The sequence below is a fragment of the Leuciscus leuciscus genome (assembly GCF_965113295.1).
Source record: "Leuciscus leuciscus genome assembly, chromosome: 12".
NCBI lineage: Eukaryota > Metazoa > Chordata > Actinopteri > Cypriniformes > Leuciscidae > Leuciscus > Leuciscus leuciscus.
Window position 1 is genome coordinate 32,958,807 of NC_138736.1, and position 17,551 is coordinate 32,976,357.

General features: G+C 38.3%; 1 protein-coding gene across 1 annotated transcript; it reads left to right on the forward strand.

The window, feature by feature from the left end:
• The first annotated feature begins 657 nt into the window (after positions 1-657).
• On the forward strand, positions 658-16,972 carry gsk3aa (glycogen synthase kinase 3 alpha a). Its single transcript, XM_082186246.1, has 10 exons — positions 658-1,020; positions 2,071-2,258; positions 4,495-4,578; positions 4,971-5,081; positions 5,767-5,897; positions 6,881-7,085; positions 8,749-8,844; positions 9,221-9,407; positions 10,606-10,683; positions 14,194-16,972. Exons 1-10 carry the CDS (start codon positions 765-767, stop codon positions 14,244-14,246), a joined length of 1,389 nt encoding a protein of 462 aa, XP_082042372.1. The 5' UTR covers positions 658-764; the 3' UTR covers positions 14,247-16,972.
• The last annotated feature ends 579 nt before the right edge of the window (positions 16,973-17,551 follow it).

Consider the following 17,551-nt stretch of genomic DNA (forward strand, 5'->3'; position numbering starts at 1 on the left):
TAAGGCTCAGCGATAGGCTGCTGCAGTTGCCGCAGGGCAGCCAATGGGCACGCTAGTAAGCCTGCCATAGGTCTGCGTGCTGCTGCACTGCGTTGACAAAATTATAAAAATTAAGGATAATTTTTTGGCTTCAGATCTCGAGAAAAGATGACTTTCCCGTAGCGTAAGCTAACTTACGCAATACGAGAGAACATCTCGTAAGAGAAACTCTGTAGTGTTGGCTGTCTCAATGTGTGTGTATGCCAGTTCACCGTAGTTGCGTGTGGACCATGTATGGGGGGGCCCTCACACAAAGCGCAGCCTAGGGGCCCCTGACCACCTTAATCCGCCCCTATATACATATACTGTATATATAGAGAGATATAAAGCACATGAATACACTGAATAATATTGGTTATTTTTATAATCTGTTTTAATATGTATTATCTTTATCTGTGTCTTATTTATTAGAGACATTAATCGTGTTTTATTAATAAGAGGTTTAATGTTTTTTTTGTTTTGTTCTTTCTTTCTTATTATTTTATGTGTCTAATACACAAATAACTAATTGTGCATGATAAAGTTAGATGCAGGCAGTGACCCCTCTGCTCAGGTGAATGACACCTGCTGCTGTAGTTTTTTTTTTTTTTAATAGTCTGGATCAATATTAGTGAGCCTACAGAACTGCATTCCCCATGAGGCTGCGCGGATTCTCAGCGCGTGAGAGAGTGGGTGAACGCGGAGGGTCGCGGCAAACCGTTTGTCATCTTTTCGTTTTTAACTAAATGTTTCACCCAGCACCAGGCCAAGTCGTCGAAGGAACAGCTGATCATCGCCCCCCAGCCTCGGTACACTTTCAGTCAGATATGAGCGGCAGCGGGCGGCCCAGGACGAGCTCGTTCGCTGAGCCTCAGGGGGCGTCCGGAGCCGCTGCAGCATCCGCCGGAACCACCGCTGTCGTGGGGAGCAACGCAGGAAAGTCCGGGGTCTCACAGGCCTCGGCGGATAGTTCATCTGCTTGCTCAAATTTAAAACTAGCTAGTGAGTATATACGCGAAGTTATCTCAGTTATGAGTGTTTAATGAATATATCGCTTGTATAATTAAATAACACACCCATGCTTTCTTGATATTGCCTGTTATGTCATCTCCACGAAACTAGCTCATGCTAGCCAAGGAAAATTGTCAAAATTCTGAGTTAAGTTATTATTAACGAGAGCTATTGACTTGGCCTCAAAACCTTTTGAGGTGTGTAACGTTAAACAGCCTTTTGGGAAATTAACACAAAGTCCTGTTGCGTTACCCTGGTACAGTGATGCTAATACCATGGCACTTTCATATAACATGGTACTGATTGCCATATTCATGTAACAGTTACATTGATATTTACATGGTATTTGGTACTTAAAGAAAACCATGGTGCTACCAGAGGGAGAAAATAAATACCATGGCAATACTATGCCCAAATACATTGCAGTAGCCTAGTCAGTATTTTGTAGTGTATACGCATTTGTAACATGTGGATAATGTTATCTAAATAGGCTGCACACTAGGATTTAAAACACTATTATGAACTTGAGAATAAATGGTTGACAACCAGTTCAAGGCTCTGTCATTGCAGTGATTGTTCAGATGTTTTACTAGGCAATTCACTAGGTTTTAGGGCATGTTCAATAGGTGGTAACTACCTGTCCCGACACGCCCACTGTCATAATGTCCTGTGTGAAGGACAACGGCAGGACAGGCCCGTATTTAATGAGATATGTGCCATGTTTCCTTTAGAATGACAAATACACTGTTTTACACTTTTTACTAAGCACACATGCACAAGGTTTGGTTATGTTTCTGTCCAAATATGCATATCATTCTACAGCTTTCATACCACTAGACCCTTTGCAGTTTTTAATATGTTATGAACCAATACACCTTGTATATGCCAAGTAGGTAGGAATATATGTATATTTAGAGAATAGCATTGCTTTTTTAATTAATGGAGTTGCTGCAAGAATGTATTGGCTAATATTTGCTCATTTACATACAGGAAGCACCTCAGCTTTGGTTAATCAGATCTAATGTCTCAAATGTGTTTTAGGAGATAGTGGGAAGGTGACCACAGTGGTTGCCACCCCAGGCCAGGGCCCGGATCGCCCGCAGGAGGTGTCCTATACTGATATCAAGGTGATCGGTAATGGCTCCTTTGGCGTGGTGTATCAGGCACGGCTCATTGACAGTCAGGAGTGGGTGGCCATCAAGAAGGTACTTCAGGATAAGCGATTTAAGGTACGACACACACATTCAAGTGTATTGGTACGTTGACCCGATCTGTTTAATAACATATTTTAAGTATTTATATTTAATATAATATATAGTTACTTTGTACTAAATTACAGATTAAATTGTGAGAATGTATTATAATATTATTAGTCTTTGACATTAACAACAAAAGATATGGAAATCGCGTTTAGTTGCATTACAGAACAGACCTGCAATTTCAACCATTTATGGTTAACTAAAAACCATTAACTATGGTTAATGAAACTAGTTTCATGTTAACTAAAACCATTAAAATGTGTTTTTGGTAATTGAAATAAAGCTGAAATCAAAACAAATGTGTTTATATATATATATATATATATATATATATATATATATATACACTGATGAGCCAAAGCTTTGATAACTCATAGATGAAGCAAATTTCGTTGATTATCTCCTAACAAGGCCACATGTCAAGGTCTGGTTAAATTATATGGAAAGCAAACAGATTTTTATGGGCCTACCTACAACTGGGTCATAGCATCTCTGAAACTTCAAGGCTTGTGGGTCTGAGGAGAGACAAACCACAAACTGGCGACAGGGTGTTGGGCTCCCAAGGCTTCTCGATGCGCAAGGCCAATGAAGGCTATTCTTTCTGGACCAGATTGACAGAAGGCCTTTTGTGGCACAACTTGTAACACAAAATTTGAATGATGGAGGAATGTGTCACAACACACAGTGCATCACACTCTGCTGCATATTCGGCTGAGTATCCGCAGACCAATCAGAGTGCCTATGATGACTCCTGTCAACAGTCGAGAATGCTGGGCATGCGAGTGCAGGAACTAACCTTGGAGCAATGGAAGAAGTTTGCCTGGTTCAATGAGTCCCGTATTCTTTTACATCACGTGGAAGGCTGTGTACGTGTGCACTGTTTACCTGGAGAAGTGATGGCACCAGGATGCACTGCAGGACGACATTCATGTGGACGTAAATTTGACACATGCCACCTACCTAAACATTGTTTCAGACCAGGTACACCCCTTCATGACAATGGCGTTCCCTGGTGGAAGTGGACTCTTTCAGCGGGATGTTGCACTCTGCCACACTGCACACATTGTTCAGAACTGATTTTTAGGAGCATGATGAAGAGTTCAAGGTGTTGCCATGGACTCCATATTCCTCCAGTGCCAATCTGATCATGTCACCTTGGACATGAAGGATCTGCTACTTTTGTCTAATGTGCCGGATACCACAGGACACCTTCAGGGGTCTTTGTAGAGTGCATTCGGTGGGTTGGCAGGACACAGAGGACCAACAGCATATTACAACACAGTGTACAGTCATAGTGATTTGGCTTATCAGTGCTTATAAATATTAGATGGAAAAATTTTAATTTTAGAAACTTAAATGAAAAGTAGAAATGTTACCTTGGCAACTAACTGTAGTAATTAAGTAATTAAGTTTTGTCATACTAAAATTACAAAAAACTGAAATAAAAATAAAGGCTATATAGAAATATAAAAAATACGAGAGCATGTAAAAATGAGAGCGGAAAATAAAAAGCTAATTTAAAATGTTAAAATACTAAAACCGCAATGTTTTAGCGGACTGTATACAAATGGCTGAGGGCGTAAATATGCTAATACGGGACAGTCCGTCAGTGGTCGTGGGCGGAGCATGAACAATATGACATCATATTGCTCAGTAAATCAAAACGGCTTGATCATTGAGTGTTTAGACTTTAAGGATTAAAAAAAGGAGTGAATGGATTTTTTTCATTTTATGGTGGTTGTGTCCACACACTGCAAAGACACATTTATATGCAAACACCATATACAAGTGAATTTTGCATCCGATGACCCCTATAAGCAAACTATAAGTGTATCCAGTTCTTTGTATGTTACGTGACAATCAACAGATGGTTTTCATTCAGAGGTTGGCAGTATACAAATTTTTGGAATGCAGTCTTGGGTTAACAGATCATCTCAGATGCACAGGGATATTCTGATTTGAATATATCACCAGTGTGTGGTCATTTAGTCGACCAACGCCGCCCTCTTTTAGCCTGAAACCGCTAACCGTTTACATGACCCACTTGTGCTGTCCACTACCAAAGCAAACACTGTGCCCTTGAACAAGGCTCTTAAACCCAGGCTGCTCTAGGGATGATTGTACTGTCGTGATTACTTGCTTGTAAATATTGTGACATCTTTTATCCCTGAGAGATGCTAACAGTCTTTCTTCTGTGTTTATGAAGAATCGAGAACTACAGATCATGAGAAAGCTGGACCACTGCAATATAGTGAGGCTGCGCTATTTCTTCTATTGCAGTGGAGAGAAGGTAAAAACCTGACATTTGTTGCAAAGCTCTATATTATGACCTCAAAGTGAAATCAATATTTACACTACTTTTAAATGTTTGTGTATTTCTTGAGAATTCCCGCTGAATTATGTTGAAATGGTTAAAAATATAATGGTGACTCTTTTCATTCTGATGGCCTGTTCTGTTGGTCTAGGGTTGTCTAATGGTCTTGTTGTGATTTTTAAAGGGTTTATATCCTCTCCTTAACTACACTACATGATAGAATGATACATAAATATTAATTTACACTACACTAAATGAATATAGATGCAAGGATTTTCCCAAAATAGTTTTGGCCATGTAGTGTGTGTGTTTTTGGACAGGTTATTATATTTCATAATCTACAAATTGAATGTGTATTTATTCCACAGAAGGATGAGGTATACCTCAATCTGGTGCTGGAATACGTGCCCGAGACTGTCTACAGGGTGTCACGACACTTCAGCAAAGCTAAAGCCATTATTCCAATCTTTTATGTGAAGGTAAAGTTGACTGAACAAACATTCTCTAATACTGAGTCAATTCTTGACTTCTTAAAGGCAACACAAAATCAAAATTCACATTATTTTAATAAATGTCATTGGTCTTATTGTGCACAATTCGTCAGTTTATGTCAAACACAAGCAGCTTTCAGTTTGACTGATATTACTACAGTTAGAAGAACTATATCACTTGGCACAAAAATTATTGTGATCATGATTAATCAATTTAACCGTTTAGAGTTTTATTGAATTTCTTTTATAGTTTTGCTGTTGCCACTGTGGGAAACTCACTGTGACGCACAGCTTCTCAAGGCTTATTGCTTTAATAATTACTTTTCACCACCTCTGACATAACCAAAGCCATATGGACAGGAAATAAATATTAGCTGACAATATCACAGCCCAGATTTGACTGGATTGAAGTCCCTCAGCCTACCATACATTTCATGCGTGATATTCTGTTTTACTTAGAAATGTCACATTGTTATAATATATTCATTCATTTATTTATAATACTGTTAATAATAATACAACAACAATAATGAAAATAATAATAATATTATTATTAATAATACTTTCAGAATTTCTATCAGTCTTCATTAAGGAAAGATGGGGACTGAGAAAGATCTTTATTTTAAAGAAAAAAGAAAGATAGTTTTGCTCACTTGCTTTTATTTTCTCTTAGGTGTATATGTATCAGCTTTTCCGCAGTTTGGCATACATCCATTCCCAAGGTGTGTGTCACCGAGATATCAAACCACAAAACCTTCTGGTGGACCCAGAAACAGCTGTTCTCAAGCTCTGTGACTTTGGCAGGTCAGTGCTGCGTGTGTGTGTGTGAGTGTGAGAGATAGCACGAGCGAGCGGGTAGATTTGATGGGTTTTCAAATGTGACCTTATGTCCGCCAGTGAACATTATGTTCGGTTTTAATGTGTGTTACAGTTACACTATTACAGTCATTGTATTTTGAGAGTGCACCTCTTTATAAGGGCGGGCCTTAGTTGGTGTCTAGATTTGATGTATATTGTCAATGCATTATCTCGCCCTGCCTGCGGCCTGATGTAAGGTATTGTTTCTGATTGGGTTGTTGAATACGTAAGCAAATGCCATTGTTCATGTTCTCTGTTCTTTGACAAAAGCAATATGCATTGAGATATTGATGCTGATGGTCAGATTGTCTTTCTGCTTTGTTCCTTTGTCCCCCTTTTTTGATGGATTCTCATTAAAAACGGTTTCTTTTTCTGAGCTATTTTTATGAACACTTGAACTATTTGATGGCAGGCAGATATGATGACCATTGTAATCCAGACCACATTTGTTTAATTTATTGCAATTTCAAGTAATTATTTGTGTGATTGTTTAAGGCACTTGTTGGCATTCAAATCATTGCATTTTCTTTTGTTTATTTTGAGGGAACATGAACACTGGCTTTTGTGTCTGGACAATTTGGCAACTGAAAAAGCTTGAAAATAGTCATTTGGCCGAGCATGCACATCAGAGTGGAATAATTGCTTTGTTTGAAAGTGCATCTGCATTGATTTGAGTATTATTCTGGAGCTGTTTTCCCAGCAGTTCTGTCATATGCCTTTTTTTTATTTTATTGCAAAGCATTTATTACAGAATCTTTTGAACAGCAGTGGTGCTGTGCACTTTTTTTTTTGTGCCGGGATGGAGGGAGATTTTTGACCATTTTGTGGGGTTGAGCTTGTTTCAGTGTTTTATTGAGGATGTATAAATCTGTCATTTTTCATCCTGACTGCCTTATTAAAGTTTGTCTCATAATTCTAATCTGTCACAGTGCAAAGCAGCTGGTGAGGGGTGAGCCTAACGTCTCGTATATCTGCTCACGATACTATCGTGCCCCTGAGCTCATCTTTGGTGCGACGGACTACACCTCCAACATTGACGTCTGGTCAGCTGGATGTGTGCTGGCTGAACTGCTGCTGGGGCAGCCCATCTTCCCTGGAGACAGTGGTGTGGACCAGCTAGTGGAGATCATAAAGGTAAAACTAACCCTTTAATTTTGATCAGTACATTAATGGCTCGTTTCCACCGAGTGGTATGGTACAGTACAGTAAAAAGGCTGAAAAAGCATGCACAAGTGACAATTCTCTATCAACCAATCAACGTTCTGCGTCTAGCTCCACCCTTAAGTACCAGACTACTGTATTAGGGACCCCAACGGAAGGTTCCCAAAAAAGTGGTACGGTACAGTTCGCAATTAGGGTACCATTCACAACTTCTGTCAATGGAAACGGCAAAAATTGCAGACTGTACTGTACCGTATCGCTCGGTGAAAACGAGCCATTAGATTCAGTTCTACTATACATCATCAAAGGATACGTCTGGACTTAGGAGCTTTTAGGACCTCTCCAGTTCAGAGTCTTTATACAGAAGCCAGAGATCCTTCACTCCACAACAGACCAGAAGTAATCCAGCCTTCTTACCAGTCTTTCTCCAGGAATATCTTTATTTAGAAGAAGCCAGACCTGGGTATATTAGACCTTGATGAATGATGATAAAAACTTGGAGAACCTGGGCATTAATTTGGACATCTTAATTTAGACTCACTTTTTCACTATTCCTCCCTGGGATCTGAAAAGGTCAAATGTCATATTAACCCTGAATCAACACAAAAAGACAGCAACACACCCTCATGAATATCGGCCAAAATCTTTGGAGTTAAGATGCAGTTTTCCTCTTCATAGACCTCTATTCACAGATGGATCTGAAGCAGATAAACATGAGTCAGCAGACACGTTAATTAGAGATCAAGATCATGGCATGTGAATCCCAGGACAAAGTTCTGCCTTTACAGATGAAGCTTGTGCTTCACTCCTGGCTGTAGAAATGCTAATTATAAGTATATTAGCTAAAGTAGCTAAGAAAATCTTCAGTATCTTTTTTCTGCTGGGTTCCAGGTCATATTGGTTTATCTGGTAACGAGAAAGCAGACATCGCTGCAAAGGAGGCTCTCAACTTGAATATTTCAGTGTCAAATTCAACCCTCTGATCTCAGACCAGTAATAAACTCTTATATTAATAACATGTGGCAGATGGAATGGGATGAATGCCACGGAAATAAGTTACATCAAATAAATCCTAGTATAAGAATGTTTTTTTACTCATTTCAAATCTAGGTATGATCAAGTTTGTTTTTACATAGAAGACTTACACATGGCTATTTATTAAAAAGTGAAGAACCACCATCATGCCTCCTAAAATGACTGTTAAACATTTTACTGGACTGCATTGTTTTTAATGTAAATAGACAATGGTTTTATTCAGTGATGAGTTTAACTGATGTATTTAAAGTATCACCTGAATATATTTTAGAATTGTCTAGTATTAACCTTAAATAGTTTAACATTGATAATAAATTTTTTTGAGGAACAAATCAGCATATTAGAATGATTTCTGAAGGATCATGTGACACTGAAGACTGGAGTATTTATGCTGAAAAGTTATTTTAAAATGTAACTATTTCACAATACTTCTTTCAAAAACATTTATTGACCTCCATTTTTATGAAAATGGAAAATATGTGTGTTTGTGTATAGACACAATATCTGAATTGGAATCACACATAATGTTCGCTTAACAAACATGTTTTTTTTTTTTTTTTTACCCAGCATTCTTCACAGTTGTTTCTGTCTGTCTGCTCAGGTACTTGGAACACCCACAAGAGAACAGATCCGTGAAATGAACCCGAACTACACTGAGTTCAAATTTCCACAGATCAAAGCACATCCATGGACCAAGGTAAAATCTCACACCCATATCTGGCTCATATTTACGGCCAAAGCCATGAGGTATCTGTTAGCAGTGTTACAAGACTGGCCTATAAATTTTCTCAAGTAAAGAAAAGTAACATCTTTGGACATTTGGCAAGTTTAACTGCTTGTTCTGGTCAAGAACTGTTCACTTTAACGGGAAAAGACCAAATGACTGACATGTGAGGTAAAAGACTATGCTTGAATATCTTACAAAGATTTTATACTTAAATGTGTACTTACATTTTTACCAGTGGATTGAGTAAAAAGAAATTCTAGAGAGTAGCTAATGTAAGTGAGCTGTCTTTTAACTCTTGTGTTTCCTCTCGTTTCTCATTTCTTTTTTTAATATAATTCCTCCACAGGTGTTTAAACCAAAAACTCCTCCTGAGGCAATAGCCCTGTGCTCTCGGCTGTTAGAGTACACACCAGTGACTCGACTGTCCCCGCTTCAAGCTTGCGCTCACACCTTCTTTGATGAGCTGCGCCAACCTGGCACCCGTCTGCCCAGCGGTCGAGAGCTGCCTCCGCTTTTCAACTTCACCATGACAGGTGAGTCACATGAGCCTGTCATGCGTATACTTTGGATCAAACTTCTCACCGATTACATACAGATGTCATTCGAGTAATGCATCTCAAAACAGATTTCCATAAGACTAGTATCAGTTTTAGCCTGAGGCTATTTAGTCTCAGAACAAGGATCCGGATCAGGGTATTTAATCAGCCTTTTCTGTAATTCCACCCATCAGAAATCTCTCCAGTGCACCCAGAGCATTTATTCAAATTAGCCTGCAGTAACGGCTTGTTCAGAGCTGAACCAATCACACATTAATAAACTTTTTACTATTAAGCACTTTGATCCACTCTGATAAAAGGCAGTATAAATAACACGATCCATGTGTCATGTTCACAGTTTTACTGTTTTTACTTTTGATCAAACTAATGCAGCTTTGGTGAGCATAAGATAATTACTTCAAAAACATTATAAAATTCTACCAACCCCAAACTTTTGAATGGTAGTGTTTTAAAATGCAAAGCATGAGTTCTGTCCTTATTTACTCCCCATCTTGTTTGTGTGCATGATGACGTATGACGTGTTCTGTGCAGATCTGAAGAAGCTTATCAGTAAATGATGATTTAAATTAAAAGTCTTTCCCTCACACAACAATGTATCATATGACCAGAAGACTTCAGACGTAATCATTTAGACTACTTTGATAATGTTACGGCCTTTTTGAAGCTTGAAAGCTTAATTTCCTATGGAAATTAATTGCATGGACAAGAGCGGCCAGTACAAATCTCTTTTTGTGATCCACAGAAGAAATAAATTAATACAGGTTTGGAAAGACACGAGTGCGTGTAAATTATGACAGAATTTTCATTTATGGATGAACCATTCCTTTAATTCTAAGGGTTAGAAAGCGGGCAGCAAATGGTTATGCAAAGCTAAATTACAACTACGTTTGATGCAAGAAACCTTGACTAACATAATTGGACTTCAGGGGAAAAAATCAAATGCTACAGAAGGGATTTAGAGGAGACTAGCTTCACTTTGCTCAGCTCCTACAAAATTATCCTGTTGCTTTTCTTGGATTTGGCTTTCTTCGGTATTGCTTAGTGATAACAGTGCTTGTCCATTTTATGGGATAGTGTGTTAATCGTTTCTGTTCCTAAAAGAGCATTTGATATGTTTGCTTAGTTGTTTGTTCCTCTTAGAGATGTCAACAGAGTGTGTTTCTCTTTATTTCAGAGCTGATGATTCAGCCCCAGCTCAATTCCACCCTCATTCCACCTCATGCCCGTGCACAAACCGTAGCATCCTCCAACGGTAATGCTGTTCTTCTTCTAAGTGATGGTCTGGGAGTGAATGGGGTTAAGACCACTTTAAATCAAAATTTTATGTTAATAAAGTCTTCCTGTTGTTTTATTATGCATGATTCATCAGTGCTTTTTGTCTAATGAGGAAAATGCTTTCTTTCATCATCTTTCATGGACAATTTTCTTCTGAAATTAATTTCCTGATGTAGTAATGCCGTCACAGTGCATTTAACGCCTGTTACACTAGTGGTTCCCAAACTGGGGGTCCCAGAGTTATGAAAAGGGGGGGTGCGGTAAGGCCGCAATTTTAATTTTTTGTTGGTACGATTATAGTCTGAGGAATAATCACGGTTTCACGATTATTATGCATTCATAAATTTCACAACATTATAAAATCACATGAACACTCTTTAGATTTTAAAGTGTTATTTAGTGCTGCCTTTTGAAACAGAAATAACAGTTTCCAGATAATACAGCAAATAATAATAATAATAACAAACAAAGTCCATCTCTCCCTTTGGAATTGAAGAAAGGTGACCTCTGCTCTGTAAATCCATGTCAGTATTTCCCTTCTGAAAATAACAAATGGAAATAGATCACAGAATTATTTAGTGTTTTCCATTTGTGCATTCTTTCTACATTTCATTTGGACCTGAGGTAGAGAACTTGGAAACATGGTGAAAAAAAATATCTTATAAGATCTTATCTTATAAATAATACTATAACAGGGATAATAAATCAAGTCTTTGTCACTTTGGAATTAAATATAAGCTACATATTAGCCATGTAGTTCCCTTTTAAAGAAAACAAATGTAGTCAAAGACTGCTTTACCTCTGTCTTAAAGGCTCTTTTGATCAACTATATTACATATGTAATGTTAAAAGTTCACTGACTGGAGGTCTTGGGAGGACTACATTAGAGACCTTTGTCAAAATGTATTAAAAAAATATATGCTACCTTCTCCCGCTCCTCCCCCCGCAAAATTCATGTCCTGTTGGTGTAACTTTTTTTCCGTTTTGTGAAAGTTGCAGCAGTTCAATTCTGTGCAACAGAAATGCTCAGTGTAGCGGAGCCTTTACAATGAATTAACCGTGACGTTTTAAAGTGAATAGAGAACCCATTATAATCATTGATGCTGTCTACACTGGATGTGGGGCGGCTCAAATCGACAACAAATTCCTGTCAGTAAAGCAATCCCCCTTTCTATTTCTGACATACTCCAAGAGCTTGCGCAACTTCTGACACAAAATTCAAAAAAATTCCACCAAATCAGAAAGTACACACTTAACATCAGTCAATCAAGCATGATATTATGACAATCACAATTTAATGATATAACTTTAGTAATTAGAACTAAAACTTGGTAACCGTATATGAATGCATATTTGTCATTTTAACTGAATTTAGGACTGTGGTGGGGCTTAAGATATTGTTGGTCATTCATTAACAAAAAATTGTGAATTAACTAAAAAATAGATAATAGTATGAGCTGCTGGGTTCATGAATATAAATCATTTGACAAATTCATTTCCTTAAAGGAGAACTCCGGTCAATTTTAACATTGAGCTCATTTTTTTGTACATTTGGAGTGCTGTCAATACAGAGAACAATGACAAAAATCGGTGTTGCCTACACCGTGTTATCCTCTTTTTAAAATTTGCACCCTGTTGACTTCAATGGGGCATATTTTAAACCTGCTTTTACAAGTGCAAGTTTACATTACAAGTGCACAGGTCATGTGAGTGATTCCTTTAGAGTTAACACGGGTGAATCTGACTGCAGTAGATGTGAAAGATATGAATAAAGTTAATTCGGCCAGCGCTCATACCTGTGTTTACATCCTGTTTTCGGTTGAAGTCCAAAGTAGTCGATTGTCGAGTCCACGCGCATATGTTTAGTTACCTATGATCACGCGCGTGAACTCGACAATCGACTACTTTGGACTTAAACCGAAAACAGGATGTAACTACAGGTATGAGCGCTGGCCGAATTAACTTCATTTTAACGGATGGTGTAGCAATATTGTTGTCCAGGTGGAAATCGGGAGAAATTCGGGAGAAAGGTCGGTCCGGGAGATTTTCGGGAGGGGCTTTGAAATTCGGGAGTCTCCCGGAAAAATCGGGAGGGTTGGCATGTATGGCTCAGCTTCTCATCTGAGGTGATGCGTGTTCCAGTAGCGTCGTCATATCTGGCTATAACATTACATATAGCCTATAACACGCTCTCACACGTTTATTTTTTTAGCATTTTTGGGAGGAGTACAATTTACATATGTGGTTTCAACAACCAGATGCATTTACACTTGTCCAGTTTCGTCAGGAATGCGGCCCAGACCACCTCCTGAAGTGGTTTGAGCGATCGGATTCAAATCCGTCTCGAATGCGTTTCGGAGGGCATTTACACCTGGTCTTTTCACGATCGGATAGCTATCCGATCTGAGAAAACGCATGAAGTGGCCAGGTGTAAACAGCCCCTTAGAGACTTCACATCATGAACACAAAGAGAAGCCCATTGCAGTTGAGAACTTGTATTGCTGTAATAATTACAATGTTTCAGTTGTGGCTTAATGGTTCGGGGCAGTTGTGGCCCAATGGTTAGAGAGTCGGACTTGTAAACCAAAGGTCACGGGTTCGAGTCCCGGCAGCACTGTAAAAAAAATTCTAACCCTCCCAAATCAAACATTTCAAGTGACCGATAACATCTAAATTTTTTCAATTGGCCCAAGTGAAATTCTTGTTGCAATAGTCTGTTAACATTGGCTCAATGAGAAATAATACGTCAGACTAATTGAAAAATTTAGATCTTATCGGTCACTTGAAATTTTTGACTTGGGGATGTAATTTTTTTTTACAGTGAGGAAATGTAGCTGGGGGGAGCGAATGAACGTTTTTCCACTCTCATAACTCACAACTGAGCAAGGCACCTAACCCCAAATCGCTCTCCGGTGCTGCAGCAAAAATTGCTTTCCACTGCTCTGGGGGGTGTGTGTGTGTGTGTGTGTGTGTTTTCAATATTCAATGCTGTGTGTGTGCACCTGGATGGGTGAAATGCAGAGCACAAATTCAGAGTATACCATGGGTATCATAATGGGTACCATACTTGGATACACGTCACTTTTTTTTACTTTTCAATTCAAACAGGGTTATGTCTTTATGTGGGTGAATGTTGGTGTGGGGCTTGAAATTATTTTGATCTACAAAATCGGGCCTGGCAGAAAAAGTTTGGGAACCACTGTTACACTATCATTGAAAAGGTTTGGGGTTGGTAAGATAAAAAAAAAAAAATATATATATATATATATATAAAAATATTTTTATAATATTTATGTATTAATTATAATAAATTTTTGTGGAAACCTGGGATTCTTTGCTGAATAGAAAGTTACTGACCCCAAGCTTTTGAAAGGTACTTGGATGTATTTTGTGTGTGTAAGTATGGAGCCTTGTGTATGCCGATCACGGTGACAAATGCTATTTTTCAAAGTCCTCTTTTTGTTTTGTCCTCTCTCTTCTCTGTCAGATGGCTCTGAAGGTTCTGTACAGCCTGGATCTACTCTGACCAACAGCACCTGAGGCTGTGACTCGAAAAACAAGCTTACACACCACAGCATCTGAGCCACCACAGTGCACATCTCTCCCTCTTACAAACACATACACAGTCTTACACCCTCTTTACCTCATAGACGGCTTCTCCTCCCTATAGCTCTAATTCACACATTTACAGACTGATTCAGGTGTCACGCGTTTCAGAATTACCAGTGACTGCACGGCAGTCTGGAAAGCCTGATGTTTGCTGACTGTCTACTGAGAACCGTACTGTACACACACACCGACACACTGCCATGTACATGCAACAAACAACAACAACAACAAACAGTTATACTGCTAATATTTGCTTCAGATAATAGAGGTAGTCAATATCGAGCCCAGAACGGCTGCGTAGGCACGTAGCAAAGCTCACACGCATCCATAACGCAACACCACTCGTGCTTTGGAGGTCAAATGCGATTGGTTCAGTGGCTAGGGGCAGGTCCTCTGTCTAATTTTTATCTTAATTTATTTAAATTAACATTTACAGTGGATGTTTTACCTTGATTTGTTGAGGAGTAACGCTCACTCATCCCTCAATCTCCCTATCTGAGGTATAATACATTTAGCAGGGAACAAGCAGTCACGGTAAATTACGTATCTTGTTGTAAATGTCAAGCAAAAGAGGCGGGACTAAATGTTGTGGTTTTATACAGTTATTTTAATATCTTGCTTTTACCTTCCAGTAAATGTATTTATGGTTTTCAAATGCCTAATTGGAGGGACTTATGAGAAAGCAATTTTCCTTGTGGAACAAAGAGATAGTTGGGAAACTGTTAAACGCTATTGTTGACCATAAAGAAGGGAAAGAATGATTGAAAGGCGTATGCAAGACAATAGCATATTAATATTGTTGTACTGAAGTGACTTTATATTCCTGGGCATTATCGTTAATTTTTAATGATGCTCCGGGTCTAGGCTTTTTAATTTATGCTTGTGAGATTACAAAGTCTTCATCCGTTCAAAGTCATTTTTGAATGACATCAGGCCTGGAGACTGAACCATGCATCATAATTCAGTGTTTCAGAATTCTGTTTTAGCATTTCAGTCAACACAATTTTTCTGATCAGTTAAGCTACTCTTATATTTAAAGGCCTTTGTGGTAGAACAGTTCTATAAAATGTTTGTGAAATCTCCACATGAGTTTAGAATCGTAACGTTAAATGGTCTGTCAATCGTATCGATCCAAAAAATGACCGATATCTTTTCTTTTCTTGAGAACGCATATGTTAGCTTCTCAATAAACCCTGTTCCGAGGCCCTCAATAGCCCATCTTCCAACTTTCTGTGATGTTCATGCTATTCTCCTGTCCTGTTTTTTTTTTTTTTTCAGAGGGTGTGCTTTGACCAGGTTTGCTCCTCCCATCTTTATGTAAATATACTTTGGTTTTTAAGCCCTGTGCAGGATGTAAATATCAACACTGTACCACTTTTGTGTTTTCATTGATGTCTTTCTCTCCCTTCATCTCTCTTGGGCTGTCTTCTCTTAGCTTTGAAGATGTCAGCGTTCATTTTGTTTGTCATTTACAGTATTTATTGTTTTGCACTGCAATGTTGGGGCTGAAAGTTTCTTATCAGCGTACTGTATGTCAGTTCATAAGCTCAGCACTTAGTTTGGGAGGGAAATGGAGTAAAACTTGAGGTGCATGTCCAACAGGGTCATGCTTTGTTCTCGACTTGGCGATTTGAGCACATTTTTGCAAAGGTGCAATGGAAGTCATGCTCATACGTTCTGTTTTTCATGAAAAGGGTGCTCTCTGAAGCGAATCAATTGCTTGAAATACTGCGGCTCTTTGTGGCGGTTTTGCCAATCTGGCTTGAAGCCTCAAAGACAATGGAATGTGTTTATTCTTTAATCTGACACCTGTGAATCAAGCCCACAGCAACATGTATGTGTGCTCTTAGAAAAATGTGATTTTTATTTTATTTAATTTTTTTAAATGGCTTTGAAGTTTATTTTCCTCCCCTTTAAGGCTTGTTAAATGAATTGAGACCAGCCAGCGAAGTCTCTTCCCCTTCATTGCTCCTGTAATCCTGCCCTCCCCCTTGTCTCTGCCTTAAGCCTACCGTACAAACGTTAGCCTGTTATTACCCTTTTTTGTTAATTGTTGGAACTTTCTGCCTCAACGTTTCGGCCCAGGGGAATCGTATCCTGAGACAAAGAGAGACGAATGGAGAGAGCTTGTAAGAATAAATTGAACTCATTTAATAAAGTGACGAAACTGAGATTTTAGAGGCAGTGCTGGTGTGTGCTGTGAGTGAATTGTAACATGCCTTACCTGTTTAACATTACTTTAAATGACCATCTATTTGAATGAATATATGGTAGGATCAAAAGTGTGAGCCCACACTGAACCTTTGTGATTCAAAATCTGTTTGTTTTGAAGGTTTAAATATAAGTTTAGGTTCATGATATATATAAAAAAGACATTAGTAATGGAAACCATTTGTATTCAAATAGAAAAATGCAAAACAGTAGCTTAATTAATAGTGGTCTTGAAACTCTAAACCTCGCTAAATGTGTAATATGCTGTGAATATGATGTCTGTGTGTTTAGTACAAAATTTGTAATTCTATATTTGTTTTTATAAAAGTTATTTGTTATTTAGCAGATGCTTTCTTGCCCAAAGCAACCTCTTATACAGGACAGGCAGTCTGGAAGTGACCTGGAGTGAAGGGATATGCTCTGTGGAATAAAAGAAAAAACAGTGAGTACAGTGTTATCATATTATGACACAACCTTTTTAATCCTTGTTCAGTTTGTACCAGCTTGTTGTATATTGTTACAGGCAGGTTAGGCCATAAAGTGCTACAAGGATGACATCAAAAACCCAGAAGACGCTGGTTCCTTCAAGATTTTCATATGTTTTTTTTATTTTTTTATAATGGGTTTTTTCAATTTATAAATAACATAAGGTCTCTGGTAAACATAACCTGACCATACTTGAACGTTTTGCTCTACAGTGTAAATTACACACCCATATTGAAAATGCTAATTTTGAAGCTGTTGTTTCTAATAAGTAACTAGATAAGACAGATTGGGGCTGTGCAGTTTACATTGTTTAACAAAACGTTCAAGTATCTTCAAGTTATGTTTACCACAGGCCTTATCACATTGAAAAACCCCATAGGAAAATCTCGAGGGAACCATTGGTGAATTAGACTTCCAGGTTTTGACGTCATACCTGCCGCACTCATACATCCTAGAAAGGTCCTTGTTCCTATAGATATTTGAACACTTTCTCAGACAATACAAGATTAAAACTCAAAACAAAAGATGCCTTAAACATA